Here is a 21979-nt window from a genome sequence, read left to right as displayed (position 1 = left end):
CCACAATCCCAGTATATAGGATAGTTTCAAACTTTTGGGATTAGGAAATATTAGGAAATAGGAATATTAGGAAATACAGAGAGATTAGGAAATATTTGTGTACCTTCCTTCTCTTGTTATGTTAGCAGTCTGCCACTTCTTCATCTTCACACAACTCAGGAGAAGGCAGTGGAATTTTCTCAGGTGAAGGTTGTCAGAGTCACAGACAGCTCTATAAAAGTCTGTTGTTCCTGGGAAAGAAAGAAATAGGGGAAATGACATAAACAGCTTTTTTGTCTTCAGGATAGTCTCTGTACTACTTGGTGTGCTATTCACATATATTGCAATACTATTAAATTTAAAAGGGGAAGCAAAGGGGAGTGTTAGAAACTACTGCCCTCCATTCAAGTCCAGCAGAATCTCAGCAGAAAAGATTCTTGCCAGAAGTAAATTCTGTTTGCAATTAAAGAATAAAGACTGGTAAATTTGTTCTGATTTCAAGAACTCTTAACAGGATTTTATCAAATAATCAAGTAAAAAGGAGAGGTTGCCCCTATAATTTTAGGCATTTTCTGTTTCTGAGAAATGCATTCTTTTACCACCTTTACTCAGTTGTCTGATTGTCTAGCTCAGGTATCCAGTTTGTACTATAACAAAGGTTTCTTTTTCCTGTAATACTGAATAATTGAAATTATTAATAAGAATTGTTTGATGTCCTTAGGCTTGCTATTGTTTTCAGAGCGCTTCACTGTTATATAAAATATCTTTACCTTTGCTTTGTGTTTGTATCCAATTTTGGACCAATTTGTAAGTCATGTTAACAGAGCAGGGTGATATTGTCATTCTGCTGCAGCCATATAATTAGGGGGGGAAATTACTTAAAACTGATTGCACTCATCTGACAGATTGTTTGTTTGTTTACAGGTTGCACCACTGTGCTTAGGAAGAGCTGGAGCATGTGTTGTGACTGTAAAACTCTGAATTATTTTCTCTGGGAAGATGACATTCTCCTGTGTAGACTCAGAGGATTACTTTTTCCTCAAGCAAACTGCAAGTGCATCAATCAGCACCAGGTGCAGGATATCTACCACAGCAAAGTGTTTGGTCTGAAGTTGACATGATGTTCTTATGGACCAATATTAAGCACTTTTTAAAAACTTTTGTTATGCATATGTTACAAGAATTCTTCTTGTAAGAAAGTCACCTGCAACCTGCCAATTGGCAGTAGAGGACTTCTGTTTAGGAAGTGCTAAGAAAATGAGTGAACTCACTATAATAATGTTATGGTTCTGGGGCCTTGATTTCCCTAAATGCAGAGCAATGATGCTATAAATGGATATACTTTGATATAATTGGGTCTATCTCTGGATGAAACAAGTTATAGGATTGGACCCTGTAGATTTAATTTGCCTGTAATAAATGCAAATAGGTATCTGAGTAACTACAAGGCAGGCTAGCATACCAATGCAAACTATTGTAAATGGCAGGTGTCATGTCTGCCTTGGAAATGAAGTTGTGTATTTGGTAAATCTTTTGCACTTTTTAGCATCATTCCTAGTTTAGCAAACTTTTTATTTAACCAAAGCCTTATTTTAAATATTGTCTTATGCTAATAGAAACCTGCTATTTAATAATTTCTGACAGGTATTTTTGACATCCAGTGTACTTTTTGGGTTTTCAGAGTTGTTATGCAAGATGCAGAAGATCATACCTTTTGCTCTGCTTTGGTTCTTGTATTTACTTTGCTGTTTGTATGCATTATTGGAAGAATTCTAAAGTGTGATTAACAATTAACCAATTTAAGTTGAATATTTGCACTTTGGAATTTTTGAAGCATTCCATTACATTAGACTAATTACATTTTTAAATGAGGCTTTGCACTACTATGAGAAGTATACTTTTATAAGATGAAGAAATTGTCTGTCTTTCCTGTAAGATTATTTAAAAATGTAAAGGGCCCAATCCTGCCAGATGCTCAGCTGCCACCATTTAAGCATGTTCAGCATCTTACAGGACAGTGAAGTGTTCCTCGCAGGGCTGTATTAAATTAGTTACCTTATTTAACAGTTACCTAATTTTTTAAGATACTTCATAATTTGCCTTTCTCGAGCCCTCTGCTGTTACACCGAATTGCTTTGAACGATCTAAATGTTCTCGGGAGAAGCCTTTTTGTATTTGCTTTTATGTGCCTTGTCCCTTATGTTCTCCGAACAGCACCGCCCGTGAAAAACGGGAAGATGTGAACTCATTGAATGTTTTGGTCTTGTTTTTTTTTTAAAAAAAAAGTTTGAAGTGCCCGATACCCGAAGTCCTTTGTACATTTCTAATTTTAAACGTGTGTTTTAACGCTCTCGGCGAACTATTTATTGTTTTAAAAGAAATCGGTGACACTTTGTGATGAAGCTTTGCAGTTGGAATACAGCTGATCTCAAGAGGCTTTGCTGGCGAGTTGTGTGCCTTTATTCCCTGTTTAGAAGCCCGCTCTGCGTGACCGCGCTCTAAAACCCTGCATTTCCTCTGAGAACCGGGGGCCGCGGCCTCACGCAGAGCTCCTCCGGCCGGGCCCGGAGCCGCTCTCTGCCCGCCCCCGCTCTGGGTGCCGCGGCCTCACGCAGAGCTCCTCCCGCCGGGGCCGGGCCCGGGGCCGCTCTCTGCCCGCCCCCGGCCCGCTCCGTCTCCGCGGTGACGGCGGCGCCGCGGGCGGGCGGCGCATGCGCGGTGCTGGCGCAGGCAGCCCGCTCTGGTGGCCGCGATGAAGGTGGGGCCGGGCGGCCGCGGGGCGCCGGGGCCGGGCGGGGGACGCGGGGCCCGGCCCGCGGAGCGAGCGGGCGGTGGCGCTTGCGGCCTGGGCCGGGGAGGGAGGCGCGGCTGGAAGGGCCGCCAGCCAGCGGCAGGGGGGCCTGGTGTGCTTGCCGGCACTCCCGCGTTTGTTTACTTTCGCGAGGAGAGACTTCGGGTGGAAGGGAGCTTAAAGGGCATCCAGTTGCAACGCCTCTGCGATGGGCAGGCACATCTTCCAATCTTCCGCTAGCCCAGGTTGCTCAGGGCTCCATCCAGCCTGGCCTTGTACGCTTCCACGGATGAGGTGTCCACAACTTCTGCGGGAAACCTGTGCCAGTGCCTTTCCAACGTCGCAGCAAACTCTTAGTAACTAATCCAAACCTACTCTCTCAGTTTGAAGCCATTCTCTCTTGTTCTGTGGTTGCATGCCTTTATAACAGTCCCTCCCTATCTTGTATGTTTCCTCAGGTACTGAAAGCCCACAGTTAGGTCACACCAAAGCCTTCGCTTCTCCAGGCTGAGCAATCCCAGGTCTCTCAGCCTTTCCTCATAGATGGAGAAGTGCTTCATCCCTCAAATCATCTTGGCGGCCCTCCTCCTTAAATTATTTTTTTCAAAACCAAACATCATTGTCAGATGTCGTTTATGAGTGTGGCATGTGGTGGTTGTGTTTTTGCTGGTTTTGTGAGCAGAATGCAGATTCAGTGTGAAGAATGCCTCAGTTATATTGACCCAAAAGAAGGGATAAGAACCTGTGGCAGATGAGCAGACCTCACAGGCATTTGGTGGACAGCAGGTGTTGGTGCTTATCTTATGACACGTAGGGATGTAAGTCACGATAGCCAGCTGCAAAACAAACTTTGTGGGCTTTATCTTACACCCAGGTTACAGAAAAATATCTGTGGGTGGTGTGAAAGGAAAAGGATGTTCAGAAATTTTCTCCTTTGGAAGTCAGAATCTCTTTCTATAGTGTGTTGGTTTGAGATCTTAGCTTTTAAGACCCAGCAATTCAGAGTAACAAAAAGATTACCTGTCCCTAAAAGAGTGAATGTTGAGCCTTCTCTAGTTTGTGTTTGCAAACTAAGGATGCTTTCTGGACCCAGAATTTTCCATTAAATTTAGAGAACTATTAACGATGTGGTCTTTGAACTAGAAGGGGAGAGTCTCATGCAATTTTTTTTCTTGTAACTAAGAGGCAAAAATAATAGTTTATTATTAGTAGAGCTGCAGTTCTCTATGTGAACACCCAGCAGCAGAAACTTCAATTTTTTCCACTCAAGTTGAAAGAACGTTTATCTGGGATTTTGCTACTTCAGTGCATTGGAATCACACAGAAGCTGTTTGTGGTGGAGGGGGGGTTACCTCCACCGTACTCACTTACTAACATGCTAGGCAGCTGTAGTATTCTTATATATGATGATTTTAAGATGTATCATTTCCTACTTTTTTTTTTTCTTTTTTTCCTCCAGCAAGTATTCAGTCTGTATGAAAAAGCTTGGTCTGGTTCTCCTGTGCAGTTTGCTTGGCAGAAAACTTTAGGAAATTTTCTTGCTGTAATAGGGTAAGACTGCAACTATTCGTTGTATTTGTCCATCAAAATTGCTGATAAAGAAAGGAAATTATTCTATATATTAATCTTTTTTAGAGGTGATCGTTCTGTGAAAATTTTTGATCGTCATGGTCAGAAGAGAAATGAAATCAACCTGCCGGGGTAGGTACTAAGATAGGTTTAAATTATTTTCATTGTTGTTTTCTTTAAAAATGCTTCTCTTCTGGTGAGGTGCTTAGACAATGGGAGAAATTTGTAGGATGATATACTATCTCTGGTGAACATACCTGGCAGAGAAGACAAATTATGTAATTAAAATGTAAAAAAAAAAAGACCAATCACATTAAGAAGGCTCATAATGAGGTTGTGTGCAATATATCCTCACATTCTTGCTATTGTTGATTTTCTAACAATTGGTTATCATGGTTTTGCTGAGGAAAGGTAAACCAAAAGCTTTTTTGGTTTAGTGCTTCTGTTTACATCAGTGGCATAACTGTACACATTGGCATTGTTGCTTTAGGTCAAGATGATACTTTTTTCCCAGCTTATCACACTCTGGTTCACATCAGAGAGTGGTATGGAAGTTTACAAAGTGGATTTTTTCAGATTAAATCTAAAAACTTATGTACTTTAGGAAGATATATTGAACTTCTTAAAAGGTAGTGAGACCATAGGAGCAGGCTGGATATGGACCAGGGGAAACCTCCTTAGAGAAAAATGGTGTGACATTGGGTCATCATGTTGGTTTGCTCAATAAATACAATTTTATTGGGCACATTAATACCTCATGATAGTTTCATTTGTGTACTGTTCATCTCTTCTTAGCACTTTAACTGTTCTTAATCATCATGGCAATTTTTAATTTTATTTCTAACTACCTGATGAATTCCAGTTAAGATAGACCCCTTAGTCAAGGCAAAACTCCCATGGTCTTTAAGGCTGAAACCTCTAGTCAAGAGTATAACTAATTTCCAAATCATCACTTACATAGCCCTGTGTCATTGGTTAGTATGAGGCAGAATCACTCAGTTCCCCAAGAAGTCTAGAAATCCAGTCTTTGTAGTTTGTGGTAATTGCCACCTTGCACCAAACCAGGAGATGCAATTCTCAAAGTCTTTACCAGACTCACATGTTTTTCACTGACCATCACACCTTGCTGTTCAGGTTAGGTGTCGTTCATAATATGGTCTGGCTGTGTCAGTCTCTTTTGCTTGGTAATATCCATGGCCCAGCTCTTTCTGTGCAGTGTTTTGCACAATGTGTGATAAATGCACATTCTCTCCAGAAAATTGTCCAAAATGAGGAGAGCTGTGTGGAATCAGAGATGTATTATCAGAAAAGTAATCCCAAATCTGAATGGCCTCTAACAAACCACAGCCTTACAGAGGACTTTCAGTGTCTCTTGAAAATCAAGGTGACTGTATTTCAAGTACTAGAACATAGGTAGCAGTGGTTTTTATGACCTTCCTCTCAGCCCCTGTCATCAATGAGATTTGAATAAGAGTGGGGTTGCTATGGAAATAGTTTACAGATAAATCTCCAATCTGGGTTTGCAGGGGAGGAGAAGGGAAAATAGGGACTCAGTTGCATAGTTCTGGCTGTTTCTGTACACTTACAAACACATTTTAACATTCCTAGTGATTTTTTTTTTTTTTCTTCAGTAACTGCATTGCTATGGACTGGGATAAGGATGGAGATACTTTAGCAATAATCACAGACAAATCTAGCACCATATTTCTGTGGGATGCAATCACAAACAAAACAAGCCAAGTAGACAGTGGCATGAGGTAAGAAATTTTTTTTTAATGTGGGTATTTAAAGAGTTTTACCATTGTGACTTGTTGATGTGGAGGCTATATTTCAAGAACATCTTTTTATTGGAGTCCTCATAATATATATACTAATTAAACTAATATGCTACAGTTCATTGCTAAATTATTTTAATATAAATATGTATTTTTATTATAAATTTAATTAAAATTATATTTTTATATAAAATATATAATTTTCTGGTTTTTAGGTGTTTGTTATGGATGGGGATTTTGGGGGTTACAGGGTGTTTGTTTATTTTTTGAGTGTCAGCAGTGCAATTGTCTCTAGAGCACTTCTCTTCAATGTTTCTGCGGTAGCAACAAGGATGGGTGAATTTTTCATGTATCTGCACTTGCTACTCTTTCTCCTAAGTCTTTCACACCAGATAAAGGGAGCATAAAAGTAAGGGAAGTGATGTCAGTGGTGCTAAGAATTTTTTTTTCCCCTTAGATTAATAAGGGGGCTAAAATGCTATTCACAAAGTAGTGTAGTTTAAGATGAAAGGAGATATCTAAGGTTCTAAGCCTTACCTTTCTGAATTTGGCCACAGACTTTAGACTCTTCTGGGGTCTGCATAACCATCAAGCATTGGGTTAATAGATAAGCTTGGTTTAACAATTAAACTTGTGGCTTCTTTGAGTCTATTCCACTAAACTCTTGCATTCTACATAAACATTCTTCTTGTAGGAGAGAGAGTGGAAACAACTCTTTCCTGTGTTGGTTAAGATGTATGTTATACATATATTATATTGAGGGAATGAATAGACCATATTGTACCATTTTCATGTGTGAGCAAATACTATGGGGAGAAGAATAACCTGCCAGTATGCAAGCAAAAAGGAACATAGAAGGTGCTTAACAGAATGGAGTCTGCAGTTAATTGCAGTTCCTTCATGATCTTTCTCTCTAATACTGGAGGTAAATTGCTTACTGGAGGCAGTCTTGCTAGAACAATATATATCTATGTAAGTCCGGGATCCTTTTTTTTGTCACGGTGTTATTGCTTAAGCAGAATAAGCACAAGACATAAACAGTGTGATAATGAGGCTTTTCTGATATCCTTCCCTTTTTGAAATTAGAAAAGCACCCTTATATGCAAACCAAATATATTGGAGGTCATTTCACATGTCAATATTTCAAATTTCTATTGCATTCCTTGAGTGAAACTTAAAAAGTTGGGAGGGACTGCACTAATTAGAAAATTTTGGTTTATAGTTTTTTTGCTTAAGAGGCTCTTGGTTTTTTAACATGATATATAGTATCTGCATAGCCTTAATTGTACACCAAAATAGGCCTTGCTCTATCTGAAACTTCAAGTTAAAATTGATCTTTCTAACTTCTTTATTACATTGACTAGAACCAGACCTACTCCCTTTTGAGTTGGCTAAATGCATTGGGTTATTGAAGAACAAACAAAAAAAACAATACAAAAAGCGACTGGAAAATAACCAGTGATTCCATCTAAGACTCTTGATGTTTGCAGACCCATTTTCAAGTACAAGTCATGCTACATTACCTCATACAATTTTTTATTACTTTTACTATCTTCTGCATACTTAGATAATTCTGATATTGGTCAAGAGCATTTACTTAATTTGAAAGTTCTCCTTGGTCTGTATGACTCATAGAAGTTAAAGACAATTGCAAAATTTGTTTTGCAAAATGTTTCAATATGTGAACAGATGAAAGGAATCTCTACTATACAAAGTAAATTTTTTCTTTGTTTTAGGGATGCAATGTCTTTCTTGTTATGGTCTCGAGTAGGAGCTTTACTTGCTGTTGGAACAACAAAGGGAAACTTACTCATATATAACCGTCAGACTTCTCGCAAGATTTCTGTCCTTGGTATGGACTCCTTTGAAACTGCTCTGGCACGTGTGAAAGTGGAATTTTGCTAATACACATAGTTTCCTTTCCAGTTCTCTATATAAACATGCAGTCATACTCAATTTGCACCTTCTACTTTGGTGTACTCAGGAGAGTATTTTGAGAGAATACTAAGTTTTTTATATATATATATATGTATATATACACAAATACCTAACACTGCCTTACTGCCTCCTGGGGGACTTGTGTTACCTTTCTTGCCAAGGAATTGTGTGATTGTTCATTTGCTAAGTTACTCTTTCTTACCTGCTTAGAGTACCTCTGGGCATAAAGGTTATGGATGTAACACATTCCCCAGAAATGTGATGCAAATAAATGTAAGAACAAGGGCTGTGCTGATTCATATAAAGTCAAAAGATTTTCATCTGAGAGCAGATTTTTTAAAAAAAGGCTCTTGCTCTGACAGGTTGTTTCACATTCTGACAATCTGTGTTTGAGTGACTGGCTGAAGGGTGTATATTCCATCACAGATTTTTTTGTTCTTGTTGTTGTGTTTGATTTGTGTTGTATAGGTTTTTTTCTTTTTCAGGTAAACACACCAAAAGGATTACTTGTGGCTGTTGGAGTATTGAAAACCTTCTTGCTTTAGGAGGTGAAGATAGAATGATTACTATAAGCAATCAGGAGGGGGATACTATAAGACAGGTAGTATCTATAATGAACATTTGATTTTAAGATGTACTGGTTTCCAAGAAAGCTGGGACCTATGGGAGCTTGTGCCTTTTGATTCCCAGGGCTTTCAAGGTCCAGGAGCTTTTCCTTTTTTCAGTGTATTTTATGCTAACATGTCATTAAGACCCAAACTGAGGTCATGTCTTCTCCCAAAGATTTTCTTGATTTTGGTACTAAATGCAGTAGTAACTTTCCCTGTCTGTCCTTATGCAAAATTATACATGGCAGGAGTAATGCCATTATTTATCATCAGCATGGGCTACGTTAACTGTTGATTTCTCAATCTGCACTTCTTTCTTGCAGACTTCAATCAGCTCAGATCCCAGTGACATGCAGTTCTCAGTTATGAAGACTGATGACAGAGTATCAACCAGGGAAAGCACAGTAAGAAGTCACTACAAAATACTGTAGCTCGAGTGGGAATAATCTCACAGGATAACTCCATGTGACCTGCTGCCTTTTCTTCTGAGGAAATGGAGCTGACTGCTGTAGGGGAAAGTCTTGATTTTGAGATTGTAAAGATTTGAGTGTATCCTGCTGAGCTTGCATTTAGATTTGTGAACCACTGGCTTACGAAGGGGAATGTCCTGAAAATCTCTTCTGCTGTTGATGAAGATTCAGAATTCAGATCCATGGGTTTCTTAAGGATTATTCAAATTCCTAGATCTCATCTTTTAGTGAAAATATAGGACCTTAAAGTTATGCCATTATTGTCACGTTAATTTTTCTTTTCATTCATTGGCAGGTCAGTGTAGTGGTTGGCAAGAAGACTCTCTTCCTTTTTAATTTGAATGATCCTGACAACCCAATTGATCTGAAATTTCAGCAGCCTTATGGCAGTATTGTAAGCTACAAATGGTGAGCAAAACTTCCTTAATTAATTATTGTAGTATTAAGAAGTTGAGATTTTCCAAGTAGTTCTGATAAATGCTGGAAACAAAATCATCATCTATCCCATGCTCAGACTGGATTTTTGTTGGCTGCATTGTAGACTTTTCAGTAATTCTTTTCTGAACACAAGGTAGTCTACATTTTCTAACTGTTCTACTCAATGATTCAATAGCTGTAAAACAGTATCTTCCAACAGAATCACTGTTGGTATGCCCAGCTTTAAACAAAAATATGTTGCTGTTGTGACAGATGATTAAACTCACAGGTTTATGGGTTGTTTTCTATTTGGATGAGTAACTGGTGGAAGAGCTAGGGGTAGAGTTGTTCCTTCAGCTAGTTTGTTGGTTTGCAAAGCTGTGCAAAGTTCTTGTAGCCTTCTTATTGTGCAATACCATTGGTAATGTTTCTATGAGGAAAGCTGAAGCTAGAAGTTTCAGATCTGTACCAAAAAAGTAGCTGTACTATTTCTGTATCTTTGAATCATTACAGCTTGTCTTTTAATGGCTGTTCAGTCAACATGGAATTGACATCCCTTTATACTACAACTCTAAAAATTCTGAAGCTATATGCTTCTTAGTTTATGAGCATGTGTAACAAGGTGTACCTGGGCTGCTTCCCTTGCAGTGATTTTTCTTGCAATTGAGCTAATGAGATATTGTTTGAATTAATCTTTACATGCTGTAACTATGTGTGCCTTAACCTCATCATTTCTGCTTGATACTATGAAAAGTAAACAGAATATTCACAAATTTGTTGCTTTGGTACTTCCACTGTGTTTGCAGTGCCCTTAAGGGCACAGTGACTGGCATTGTTGTTTTAACATGGCTTTGATGGGACCACATAGGCCAGAACCTTGAAATGAAAGTTGCCGTCTTCTTGTACGCTTATTTCAATGAGGATACCGGAAATCTTTATCCTGGCATCCCTGCCAGGTGTACAGCTTGCTGAAAATAAAGTGGCATTATAACAAACAGGAGACAGTAAAGGTGACTTACAAGGCATCTGGGCACAGGCATGATTCTGTCCTTTAGGGACCTTTGATAGCTTTTCCTTAACCTGTTTTATATTATATGGTTCAACACGATATATATAAATTCCCATAATTTGTTTATTCTTTTCTGTTACTGGGAGGCATTGACTGTACCCCAGCAGTCTGAAAGAAAATGCTTTTTGCATATTGCATTAATAGATCTCTTTTCTAAAATGTTGCTTTTTTTGTAACAGGTATGGTGATGGCTATATTATGATTGGTTTCTCACAAGGGTGTTTTGTAGTCATTTCTACACACATTCGTGAAATAGGACAAGAAGTCTTTCAAGCTCATAATCATAAGGATAATCTAAGCAGCATTGCTATATCACAGTCATTAAACAAAGCTGCATCATGTGGGGACAATTGGTAAGTGGTAGTTTGTATATAAAGAATAGAATTCATCTCTCAGGACTGGAGCTAATGGGCATTCACACTCTGCTTCCTAAGCCTTCAAGGCTCCCTGAGAAGTGAATTTAGAAAACGTCAGATTAATTGCTGTATGGAACTGCTGCTCTGCCTAGAGCTAGGAGAAGCTATTGTTGACCAAAATCTCTGCAACTGTAATTAATATCATTAATTGCAAACAAAAAAAGAAATAAACTTTAGTATGTATTTTTCCTTTTGATAAATTTTTTTTCTGTTATGTTGCTTGGCAACAAGATAGTCCAAACTTCTTTACTGAGATTTATTGATTGAACATAGACATCTGCTTAACAAAGGAGAAAAATTAATTTAAATCTGCACTGCGTATGTTGATACCTGATATCCTCCTCTCCAGTGTTTGGTCTTACCTGCAGTCTAGACAAAAGTTGAAAAGTGTGAGCAATTAAGGAAATAAATAACTGGAATTAAATACACTGGAGTTTTTCCAAAATGTTTTGTGCATATGATAGAACAGCTCCTTTAGTTCCTCATCTGCTAATCCCTGATTCTGTGGTATCTGAATTCTTGAGCAAAAGAGGACTTGTGTCATAGTAGGAGTCAAATGGTTCTCTCTGTTCTCAGCTCTGTGTAGGACCAACCGCTGATTTATGACACTTGTACATCAAGAGTGGTTTAACTGTGAGCAAAACATGGTGAAACTTCAAGCACCTGAGCTATGGTACAATAAGGGTTATTTCTTTCAGTGGTTTAACTTGCATTGAGTGATGTGATAGCATAAGTAAACTCTCACTCTATCCCTTTTATATGCAGGAGGATTGAAAGTATTTTTTGCATCTATGTTTCAAGCCCTGTGTGTCCATCAGTAATGTCTTTTAAAATTAAAATGCTATGACAGATCAAAAGGGAATAACAATCTATGTTCCCTAACCTTCAATTCTTTCAAATTGGATTTGTGCCTTTTCCTCAAATTTTAGTTCTCTGAGCAAATATTTTTGTTTTGTGATGCAGTGATACATTATTTACAGTGATGGATAATAATGTGTTGTTTTTAGGAAATTGAAGACATTTTGCATTCATGTTCTACTTTTTGCTCAGTTAGGCTGTCTAGATTGGACTAGGTTTCTTCCAGTTAATGATTACTGAGATTTGGATTGGTGGGAATGACTGACTCTTCATTTTTGTTTTAGCATCAAAATCCATGATCTGACTGATATGAGAGAAATGTATGCCATAATAAACTTGGATGATGAAAACAAAGGTATGTTAACTTTCTCCATGGGGATAGAAAATTTTACAAATTAAGTAAACTGGAATTTTAACAGTGTCTCTGTTCTTAGAGTAAAAGTACTGCTGTTGGAAAAACTGTGTAAATATAGAATTTTTCAAAAACTCCTGCTTTCCCAACTTGTATTTATTAGGTGACCTGTAGCAAAATGGGAGCATATTTTACCTATTCAAAGTATAGAGGAGTACAGCTCTCAAAATTTGATCAATTTGAATTTGATCAATTAGTGTTGTGCAGTTTTGAATCTGTATTACAATGTATTCAGATTATTACAATAATACACTTAACAAGTTTCTGCTTCTTTGCATGATTTTTTTTGGTAATTTTCAGCATGTCTTGTTCTAACATCGATATTTGATCTGTTCTTGTCCTGATGTACAGGACTTGTGCCTGTGGCTTCCAGAACAGTGTTACAAAACCATTCTCTTGAGTAGTGAGTTTCCACCCTTATCTCCTCATGTAGTGTTTGTAAATGCTTCAGTTATTGTCAAGTAGATGGTTGCCTCCAGCATTTTTATTTCTAAAAAACTGTGTTTTAAATTTTTTTTCTTTTTAAGAAATTTAGGATATTTTCAGCACAACACTTCTCTGTCTCCCTTGGAATATTGGTATTAGCCAGCTGGAGTATGTTTTTTCTAATGGCATTTTCAGACACTGAGGAACAAACAGCAGTTCTGTGTTTAGTACTTACTGATTTGTAAGTAAGGGGAATAAGATTGAATTCTGCTCAGCTGCTTCCAGTATTATGGATCACTTTGAGTGTGCTGCCTGAACTGAATGTGTTCTTTTCAGTGTTGAAGAGGAAGGATGTTAATCAGTTTTGTAACAGATCTGTAATCTGGTCTAGTGAAGGTGGGTTGCACCTAGATGGCCTTTAAGGTCTCTTTCAGCTCAAATCATTCTGTGATTCTGTTAAGTCTTCACTCTCAGGAAAACACTGGATTAGTTAATTATGTGTTTGAGTTGAGTGATTCTAATTGATCTTGGAATTATATTAATTGGTTAGCTTTAGTACATATATTCTAGATGTTCCTACAATTTTCACCGTTTAGAGCAAAATAATTGCTTGTTGGTTACAGTAATTAAAGAAAGAACTGTATTTTTTTACAAAAACTTGTGAATATTTTAGGTGTAGATCAGATGGCTTGGACAGACGATGGACAGCTGTTGGCAGTATCTACACGAAGAGGATCCCTCCATGTTTTCTTGACAAAGCTTCCAATCCTTGGAGATGCTTGCAGTACACGGATTGCATACCTCACTTCTCTGCTTGAAGTCACCATAGCAAATCATGTGGAAAGCGTATGATAACCTCTTCCTTTTAAACCTCAGGTAGATACAATTAAAGTAAGTATTAAAAGTGGATGAAATTTGTATTATTTTGTTTTGTTTTCTTACAGGAGCTACCAGTCACAGTCTCTGTTGAAGTAGAGCCCAGTTTTGTCGCTATTGGTGTTTATCATTTGGCTGTAGGAATGAACAATCGGGCTTGGTTTTATGCACTTGGAGAGAATAGTAAGCATAAATTTAGTTCTCTTAAAACTAATGCAGCACTCTATATTTTATTTTATTAATTTAGTATGGTGTTTAGCAGTTCTGGACATTCCACGTTGTACAATAAAAACTTGAATTGCCAGTGGTCCTGCTAGGATGGGATAATAATTTTCGCAGGCTGAAGTAGTTATGGCAAGACATTGTAAATAATAGAAATAAAACTTCTATTTGAGATGTGAGGTATTGGTGATGAAATGTTGCTTACTTGTTTTTTTCATGTCATCTTGTTCATCAATTAAGGACTTCAGGCTTTTGAGATATTATTTATCTGTGTCTTAAAGTACTAAGTTTGGCAAAGTGCCTAGGAACTATGATCAGAGAGTTTAAATTTTCAGTTTGGCAGATCTTCATGCTGTTTGTATGGGATAAGGAAAACTTGGTTATACTATATCCAAATTTTAGATGGTGGATTTCCAACTTCCATGTTTTTCTAAGCATGCCCTTTTTTTCAGTGACAGTGAATTAAATAAAAGTGTAACAATACTAGTCAAAGTTGCATAGGAAGAGTTTCTCTTGTAGTTTCTAACCAGTTTTCTGACTGCTAAGAAGAAAATCTCTTTATGTGTGGCTTGTCCCCTCTCTGCTTAGTTGTTAGATTTTCACATCTCCTTACTCAACTGCAAGTTTAGTTAAGTGAAGACCTGTACAAAATCAAAATATTTTTACCTTATCTTTTCTGTTTGAATCCTTTAGATGTAAAAAAGCTTAAAGATGTGGAGTACCTGGGGACAGTAGCAAGTATGCACCTTAATTCTGATTATGCTGCTGCTCTCTTTGAGGGTAAAGTCCAGCTGCATATGGTAAGAGCTCTGGCAATTTGGATTGCCAATGTTACCTAATGAGTTGATAAGCTGAACAAGTTAATGTAATATTAAAAATCACATGAAATGGAATGATATTCAGTTAATGGAGGTAAAAATTAGAAATTCTGCAGAATAGTTTTGTTGGCTAAGTAAAATATAGAGCTGAGTTTCTGTAGACTTAGAAATACAACCTAGACTAGAACAGGTGAAGAAAAACGTTTTCTTTCAGCTGTTTAACAAGTTTTATTTTAAAGGTCTCTGGTAATGTGACAGAAGCAGATGCTAGGTTCTTAACGTGCAAGTTTTTTTTCATCTCATTTTCTTACAGTTTGATAAAAGCAACACTATAATACCCTATTGTTAACAGTGGAGATTTTCAGTTCATTCTGTTCTTTATATTTAGATAGAAAGTGAGGGTTTGGGTGCTCAGGAAGAACGAGAAACTCGACTTTTCCCAGCAGATGATGATAAATACCGAATTTTGTGCCATGCTCTAACTAGTGACTTCCTCATATATGGTACAGATGTGAGTATTACTTACTTCAAAAGATCTTTTTAGATGGAGTATATTTATGTTTGATTTTTTTTTTATTACTGCTTATGCTTTTAGCAAAACAGAAAGTGCATCTGTGAACTTTTAGAGTGGATTATTTTCTATACAAGAACTTTGAGCAAATAGAGTCAAAATTGCATCCAGCTTCCTTTACTGTTGCATTTATATGACATGCATTGGCAGGAAGGTTGAGTTTTGCTTTTACTAGTGTTTGTTGCAAAACATTGCTTTTAATAGCAGAACTTAATTCTATTGCGTTAGTGAGAGGGTTAGCAATCAAAATGGTTTCCAGATGTAAGTAAAAACATAGCACTTCCCTTGCAAATTTGTTGATTTAGGTGGTGATGTGAAAAATGTGGACAAAAAGGTACTGATGTATACAAATGTCTTAGCATAAATGAAAGCCTTCATTTGCTACTGAAGCCTTTGTCAAAAGACTTTTTTTAAATGTTTCAACAAGGATAGGATCTAAGGAGGGCACTGAAAAAGGATGTGGACATGCTTATTGATTTTTCTGGAGTTTTTTATTTATGAGGGTAGTTTTTTGTCCTTTTAATATTTTCTGGCACTGGGAATACAGGACACGTTTGGCATTGTAGTATCATGCTCTTTTTGATATCAATTGATGTATTGACCTGGTTTAATAACTGATTTAATAACTTGAGTGATTTTGTAGCAGATGAGGTCTTTCCCACCTCCTCAGTACCTAAACTGGTACTGGTAAATTTGAAGTACTGAATTTGCAACCGAGCAATTTGATGTGTGCAAATTCTACCATTGATGTCAAAAGCCACATTTTTTAGAATATATCTTTAATCACAAATCAGTTTGATTGCTTTTATTCCCTGACTTGGGTGCTTCTCTTCCTAAGAATGTGTGGTTCTTCCATGGAAGCAAATTTTACAGCTTTTTCTGAAAGCTAGGCTTCTCTCAGCAACGAGACAGACATTTCATTTGTTTCAAGAACTGCACAGATGTCTCCACAAAGCTGAGGGAGATAAATATCAAAACCAACAGAAAACCCCTCAAAGCTCCTGAATCCTTTCTTTGTCCCCCAAAAGCTTTTCCTGTCTTACTCAAAACAGGGTATGAGAATGAAGCAAAAAAACCCCACTTGGAAGTACTTTCTTTGAATATTCAGTACTTTAAGATGTAAGACACTACAGCCAAATTAATTACCTGCTTGCCACTTACTGATGTAATTATTAACATTTTCTGTTATTTCTCATTAGACTGGAGTTATTCGTTATTTCTTCATTGAAGACTGGCAATTTGTGAATGAATATCGCCATCCTGTCAGTGTGAGAAAGGTTTTTCCAGATCCCAATGGAACCAGAATGGCTTTCATAGATGACAAAAGCGATGGCTTTGTCTATTGTCCAGTAAGTTAGTGTGGGATACCAATACAATATATGTACAAGCAGGCTCTTCAACTATATAGTGTTTTTGTTGGAAAATGAAGAAGATTTTGGCACTCCAGCAGGTATGGTGAGAGAAGAAATTGGCAAGGAAACCTGAAGATAATTTAATGGTAATGTAAGGAAATAAAATCTGTCATACTAGATCAGGACAGTTTCATTATACTAAGTTCCTGATCATTTTCAAAAATGTATGTGTTTGTGTATTTAAATACAGATAACCTACCCAGTTTCACTCCCCCTCTCCATACCTTTTTTTAAAAAAACAGTAAATATCATTTATATAATGTGTATTTTCTCCACTTCAGATTTAAATTCTTGTGTTATTCAGAATCACTGCTTATAAGGAAACTTTTTCTTAAAATAATTTTCGTATTTCTGCACTACTTATGTTATTTTTAAAATTTTTAATCACAGCTGGGATGAATATTTTGTTTCTCACCTTAGTCACTTGGTAGTAATTTTACTTTTGCATTATATGTAGGTAAATGATACAGTATATGAGATTCCAGACTTCTCACCAACCATTAAAGGAATCCTGTGGGAAAACTGGCCAATGGATAAAGGTGTTTTTGTTGCTTTTGATGATGATAAAGTATACACTTACGTTTTTCACAAGGATACCATTCAAGGTACCAAAGCTCTTTAAAAAGCTTGTTCTTAAAGATTATACTATTTTAGTTAATAAAGTAAAACATGTTCTGAATCTTCATTTGTCTTAAATATAGAAATAAATAGTACTACAGAAGATTTGAAGTGCAGCTTATGTATAGAAAACAAGTTACTTTGCAGGTTTCTCTGTAAGGCATTTCAATGCATTTTGGTCTCAATTCCATAAGATTCTTGCTATTATAATATTTCATCTAAAAGTTACACATTGTGCTTCAATTGTATGTTGAAGCATTCAAGAGAAAAATCTCAGGATCAGGGTCACAAAACTTGCATCAGGGTCACAAAACCGGTATTCATTGAAAGTGTTAAAGTTGTAAACGTAGCCATTTCTATATTTGTAAGAGAGAAACATTGAAATTTACCTACCAACACTTGGAAAAGGACCTTACTGGTTTAGAAGCTTTACATTCTGTATATTTACTGAAAGATGTGTGCTTGTGTAGTTGCTGCTGACTGCCAGAATTACAGACCCTGAATTAATGTCCTGCAAATATACATGTTTTCAGCTGCTTGCTATACTTTTCACCATGTAAGGATTTTTACAAGACATCTTTTTTTTTCTTCCTGATCATTGAATCTAGGATCAAAGATTATTTTGGCAGGTGGCACGGAAGTCCCCTATTCCCATAAACCTTTGTTGTTGTATAATGGAGAATTAACTTGTCAGACTCCGAGTGGGAAAACAAACAGTATCTATTTAAGTACTCACAGTTTCCTTGGCAATTTGAAAGACTTTGGACCTGATATGCTGAGACAAATGCTTACTCAGACTCTAATGTTGAAAAGGTATATCTGTATTTTAATTATATTGTAGAAATTGTTTTCTTCTGTGCTGATAGTTTAATATATCATATCCTGATGATTTTAAAGTGTCCTGCTGAATTTTGATAAATCAGATTGATTTGTAATTTTACATAGATCTCCAGACCAAGCAACGTAAATGACCCAGTGATGGTTTAGGGTGGGTTTTTTTCACTGTCAAGTAAAAACCTGAAGTAAATTTTTTCAAGACTTATTTGGGATTTTGTGACAATGGCTCCTCTGAAACTGGCTGAGGATGCTTCTGTTGTACTCTCCTCCCACTGTAATGAAGCAGTGCAAAATCAATATAATGGAAAGAATGCCAGAGTAGGGAACGCAGATGGTTTACTGAAAAAGTGTGATAGAAACAGGAGAAATAGAATGGTAAGGTACACATTTGTATTTTTCCATTATTCCTGATGCATTTCTCTCTCCATGGCTTAGAAGTAAATGTTTTTGTTTTCTCTAACAGAGGGAAAAAAATGTTGAGAGGGAGTTTTGAGTATGAGTAATACCTAAAATTAAAATAGTTGTAAATGTGTTTTACCTTCTGTAGGTTTTCTGAAGCATGGGAGATTTGCAGGCTTCTGAATGAGCAGTCTTGTTGGAACGAGCTGGCCAAAGCTTGCTTACATCATATGGAGGTGGATTTTGCAATCCGTGTTTATCGAACATCTGGTAATGCTGGGATGGTGATGTCACTAGAGCAAGTAAAGGTAAAATATAAAGTCTTACCTAGGAAATATAGTAATTTAATTCCTCTTTAAGAATTGCTGAATTCTTGGGGTTTTTTTGGGGGGGGGAAAGGTTGTTTTTGTTCAAACAGAAGTTGAGTTGCTTTCAAGGGATATAAAGGATAAGGTGTCCAAACTACAGACTGTTTGCTTGGTTTTCTCTTGAAGTGTTGCAGTCTCTACTGTAATGCACAGTATTTCCTTCTGCATTTGCTTGAGAACAGCAATATATTCATGTTTCAGGCACTGGGAGGCTCTTATTTCCTTTTGTTATTTTTGAGAAAATGTGGAAGACTGCTATTAAAAAAAATCCAAAATAAAACCAGATTGCATCTATACATCTAAAAGTGAAATAGTACCTTAAAATTATGCTTCTGCAAATTGCTGATTTTAGACAGTGTTAGCTGTAGTGGCGCACGAGGGCTTTTTCTGGTTTGTAGAATCGAATACACATCATCGTAAAATGTGTAAAATATAAGGATATTTAGTTTTACTATTTTGCTTTATTTTTCTTACTAGATTATGTTATTTATACAGTATTTATTTTCTTTTGGACTACTTCTGCACCTATTATGTCTTTCTACAGGGAATAGAAGACCACAACCTTTTAGCAGGACATCTTGCAATGTTTACTGGTGATTTTAATCTGGCTCAGGATTTGTATCTGGCATCCTCCTGTCCTATTGCTGCTCTTGAGGTATTCATTTAAGATGTGTATATTTTCTGCTGGTTTTTTTCCAGGTTAATGCTGGAATATTTTGTTTTCTGATAATTTTGTCCTTTTATGGTTTTGATCTTGCCACTGTGCGACTAGAATCATAGACTATCCTGAATTAGAAGGGAACCACAAGATTCATTGAGTCCAACTCCTGGCCCTGCACAGGACAACCCTAAGGGTCACACCGTGTGCCTGAGAGCATTGTCCAAATGCTTCTGCAACTCTGTCAGGCTTGGTAGTGAGACCACTGTCCTGGGGAGCCTGTTCCAGTGCCCAAACACCCTCTGGGTGAAGAACCTTTTCCTGAATGATATCCAGTGTAAAACTGCCCTGACACAGCTTCAGGCTGTTCCCTTGGATCCTGTATCTGGGCACCGCAGAAAAAAGATCAGTGTCTGCCCCTCCTCTTCCCCTCACAAGGGAATTGTAACTGTGACAGGGTTTCCCCTCAGTCTCCTCCAGGCTGAGCAGACCAAATGACCTCAACCACTTCTCATATGGCTTCCTTTCAAGGCCCTTCACCATCTTTGTTGGCCACCTTTGGACACTCTCTAATAGCTTTAGAGCCTTCTTATACTGTGCCCAAAACTGGACACAGTATTCAAGATGAGGCTGCACCAGTGCAGAGCAGAGCAGGACAATCCCCTCCCTTGCCTGGCTGGCCATGCTGTGCCTGATGCCCCCCAGGACAGGGTTGTCCCTCCTGGCTGCCAGGGCACTGCTGCCTCATGTTCAACTTGTCATGGGCCAGGACCATCAGGTCCCTTTCCAGGGGGGCCAGTCTGTCTGTACATCCAGGGCTTCTATGTGCCAGGTGCAGAGTCCAACACTACCCATTGTTAAATTTCATACAGTTGGTGAGTACCCAGTCCTCTCATTTGGCAAGGTTTCTCTGCAGAGTCTCCCTGCCTTTGAGGGAGTCACGAGCTCTTTCCACTTTAGTGTCATCATCAAATTTATTTATTTGACCTTGGGGTCCTATGTCCAAGTCATTTATGAAGATGTTGAAGAGCACAGGGCCAAGGATGGAGCCCTGTGGAACCCCACTAGTGACAGGTCCCCAGTCTGATATCTCCCCATTCACTATAACCCTTTGTGTCTGACCCATGACCCAGTTGCTCACCCATCCCCTGATGTGTTTATACAGCTGTGGGCTGGACATCTTACATACTCTTATGAGACTGCATTCAAAGCTTTACTGAAAGCCAAAAAGATTACATCAATTGACTGTCCTTGATCAGCTAGGTGGGTTACCTTATAATAAAAGGAAATTAAGTTTGTCAGGCAGGACATCGCTCTCGTGAAGTTGTGCTGGCTGTGACTGATGACTGCATTGTCCTTGAAGTGTTTTTCAATAACTCCCAGAATAATCTTCTCCATAATTTTACCAGGCACTGAAGTGAGACTGACAGGCCTGTCATTTCCAGGGTCAACCTAACAGACCTTCCTTCAGGATGAACATCTCTCAAATTGTCTGAATCTTTCTAGAATATTAGCTCAATATTTGTATTTAGAATAATTTAAAGTTCAGAATAGAAGTCCAAATTTGATACTTGCTTCAGAAAATGTTACTGTTCTTTGTTAATAGATGCGAAAAGACTTGCAGCACTGGGACAAAGCACTGCAGCTGGCTAAGCGCCTGGCCCTGGACCAAATCCCTTTCATATCAAAGGAATATGCAGTGCAGCTTGAATTCATGTAAGTTCTGTAAGGTCGTACTATAAGAATAGTAAACCAATACTCAAGCTCAATAGAAGAATACAGAACTGAGACATTTCTGAGCTATTCTGAGATGACTGCATTGCTGCGAGAGGATTCAGTGAGGTCTTGCAGCTGTAGTATGAGGAAGAGGAGTTTTGCAAGGAATCTTTCATGCTAGAGACATGTTAGTAAATCATAGTTCCTTTTGACTAATTCTGGTGTATATATATATAAATTCTTTGCCACTGGTAGGTCCACTATATACTATATGCATCATCTACTAAATAAATACTTCGGTGCAGGCATGTGCTTGGAAAATAGAGAAAGTTGAAATCATTTAACATTTCTACATTGGATGAAAGCCATGCCTTTTGCCTGTCTTTCTTTAAATATCCATAAGCCTTTACTTTCTTAAATCATTTAGGTAGAGGTATGTCAAATTTCAAGGCTGCCAATACCTGAAAGACAGAAAGTGTTAATCATTTGACATGATTTTAAAGTCTATTTAATAGTTAATTCTTCCCAGATGAAACCTTGTCTGTTTCATATCTAAGTCAAGAGGAAAAACTTACCTATTAATAGTTCGTAGACAACTCCCTTCCCTTGGCAGTACACCTGGCATTCAGAGAGAGAGGACACTTGCTGGTCACAGAAGGGAAGAAATGGACGCAGTTGAAGCAATGCAACCATCTGGAACTTGAATTCTGAATATACTCCAGGAAAAAAAATTCCCTTTGATTTTGTGTTGCAAAA

At 37.7% G+C, this 21979-nt stretch overlaps 2 protein-coding genes across 7 annotated transcripts in view; both read left to right on the top strand.

Moving 5' to 3' along the window:
* The window catches only part of KLHL5 (kelch like family member 5), a 50490-nt gene extending 48074 nt beyond the window's left edge, over positions 1–2416 (top strand). For all 4 annotated transcript variants that reach the window (XM_054633455.2, XM_054633454.2, XM_077177608.1 and 1 more), the window contains one exon: positions 904–2416. In XM_054633455.2, coding sequence (XP_054489430.1) covers positions 904–960 — 57 coding nt within the window. In that variant the 3' untranslated portion in view covers positions 961–2416. The remainder of the gene's footprint in view (positions 1–903) is intronic.
* A 168-nt stretch (positions 2417–2584) lies between these two features.
* WDR19 (WD repeat domain 19) overlaps positions 2585–21979 on the top strand; it is a 39788-nt gene continuing 20393 nt past the window's right edge. The window contains exons 1-20 of one of the 3 annotated variants that reach the window (XM_054632694.2): positions 2585–2737; positions 4230–4321; positions 4406–4471; positions 5971–6096; positions 7851–7966; positions 8538–8653; positions 8984–9064; positions 9426–9538; positions 10796–10969; positions 12175–12245; positions 13402–13574; positions 13673–13787; positions 14520–14626; positions 15033–15155; positions 16415–16564; positions 17085–17232; positions 17854–18058; positions 18630–18789; positions 19394–19504; positions 21114–21223. In XM_054632694.2, coding sequence (XP_054488669.2) covers positions 2732–2737; positions 4230–4321; positions 4406–4471; positions 5971–6096; positions 7851–7966; positions 8538–8653; positions 8984–9064; positions 9426–9538; positions 10796–10969; positions 12175–12245; positions 13402–13574; positions 13673–13787; positions 14520–14626; positions 15033–15155; positions 16415–16564; positions 17085–17232; positions 17854–18058; positions 18630–18789; positions 19394–19504; positions 21114–21223 — 2363 coding nt within the window. In that variant the 5' untranslated portion in view covers positions 2585–2731. Of the gene's footprint in view, positions 2738–4211; positions 4322–4405; positions 4472–5970; positions 6097–7850; positions 7967–8520; positions 8654–8983; positions 9065–9425; positions 9539–10795; positions 10970–12174; positions 12246–13401; positions 13575–13672; positions 13788–14519; positions 14627–15032; positions 15156–16414; positions 16565–17084; positions 17233–17853; positions 18059–18629; positions 18790–19393; positions 19505–21113; positions 21224–21979 lie in introns of those variants that run through there. The other 2 variants (XR_013182136.1, XM_077177605.1) reach the window with 2 other exon arrangements.

This window comes from Agelaius phoeniceus, chromosome 4, assembly GCF_051311805.1.
Source record: "Agelaius phoeniceus isolate bAgePho1 chromosome 4, bAgePho1.hap1, whole genome shotgun sequence".
NCBI lineage: Eukaryota > Metazoa > Chordata > Aves > Passeriformes > Icteridae > Agelaius > Agelaius phoeniceus.
The sequence above is the reverse complement of the archived record's forward strand: the minus strand, read 5'-3'. Positions and strand labels throughout refer to the sequence as shown.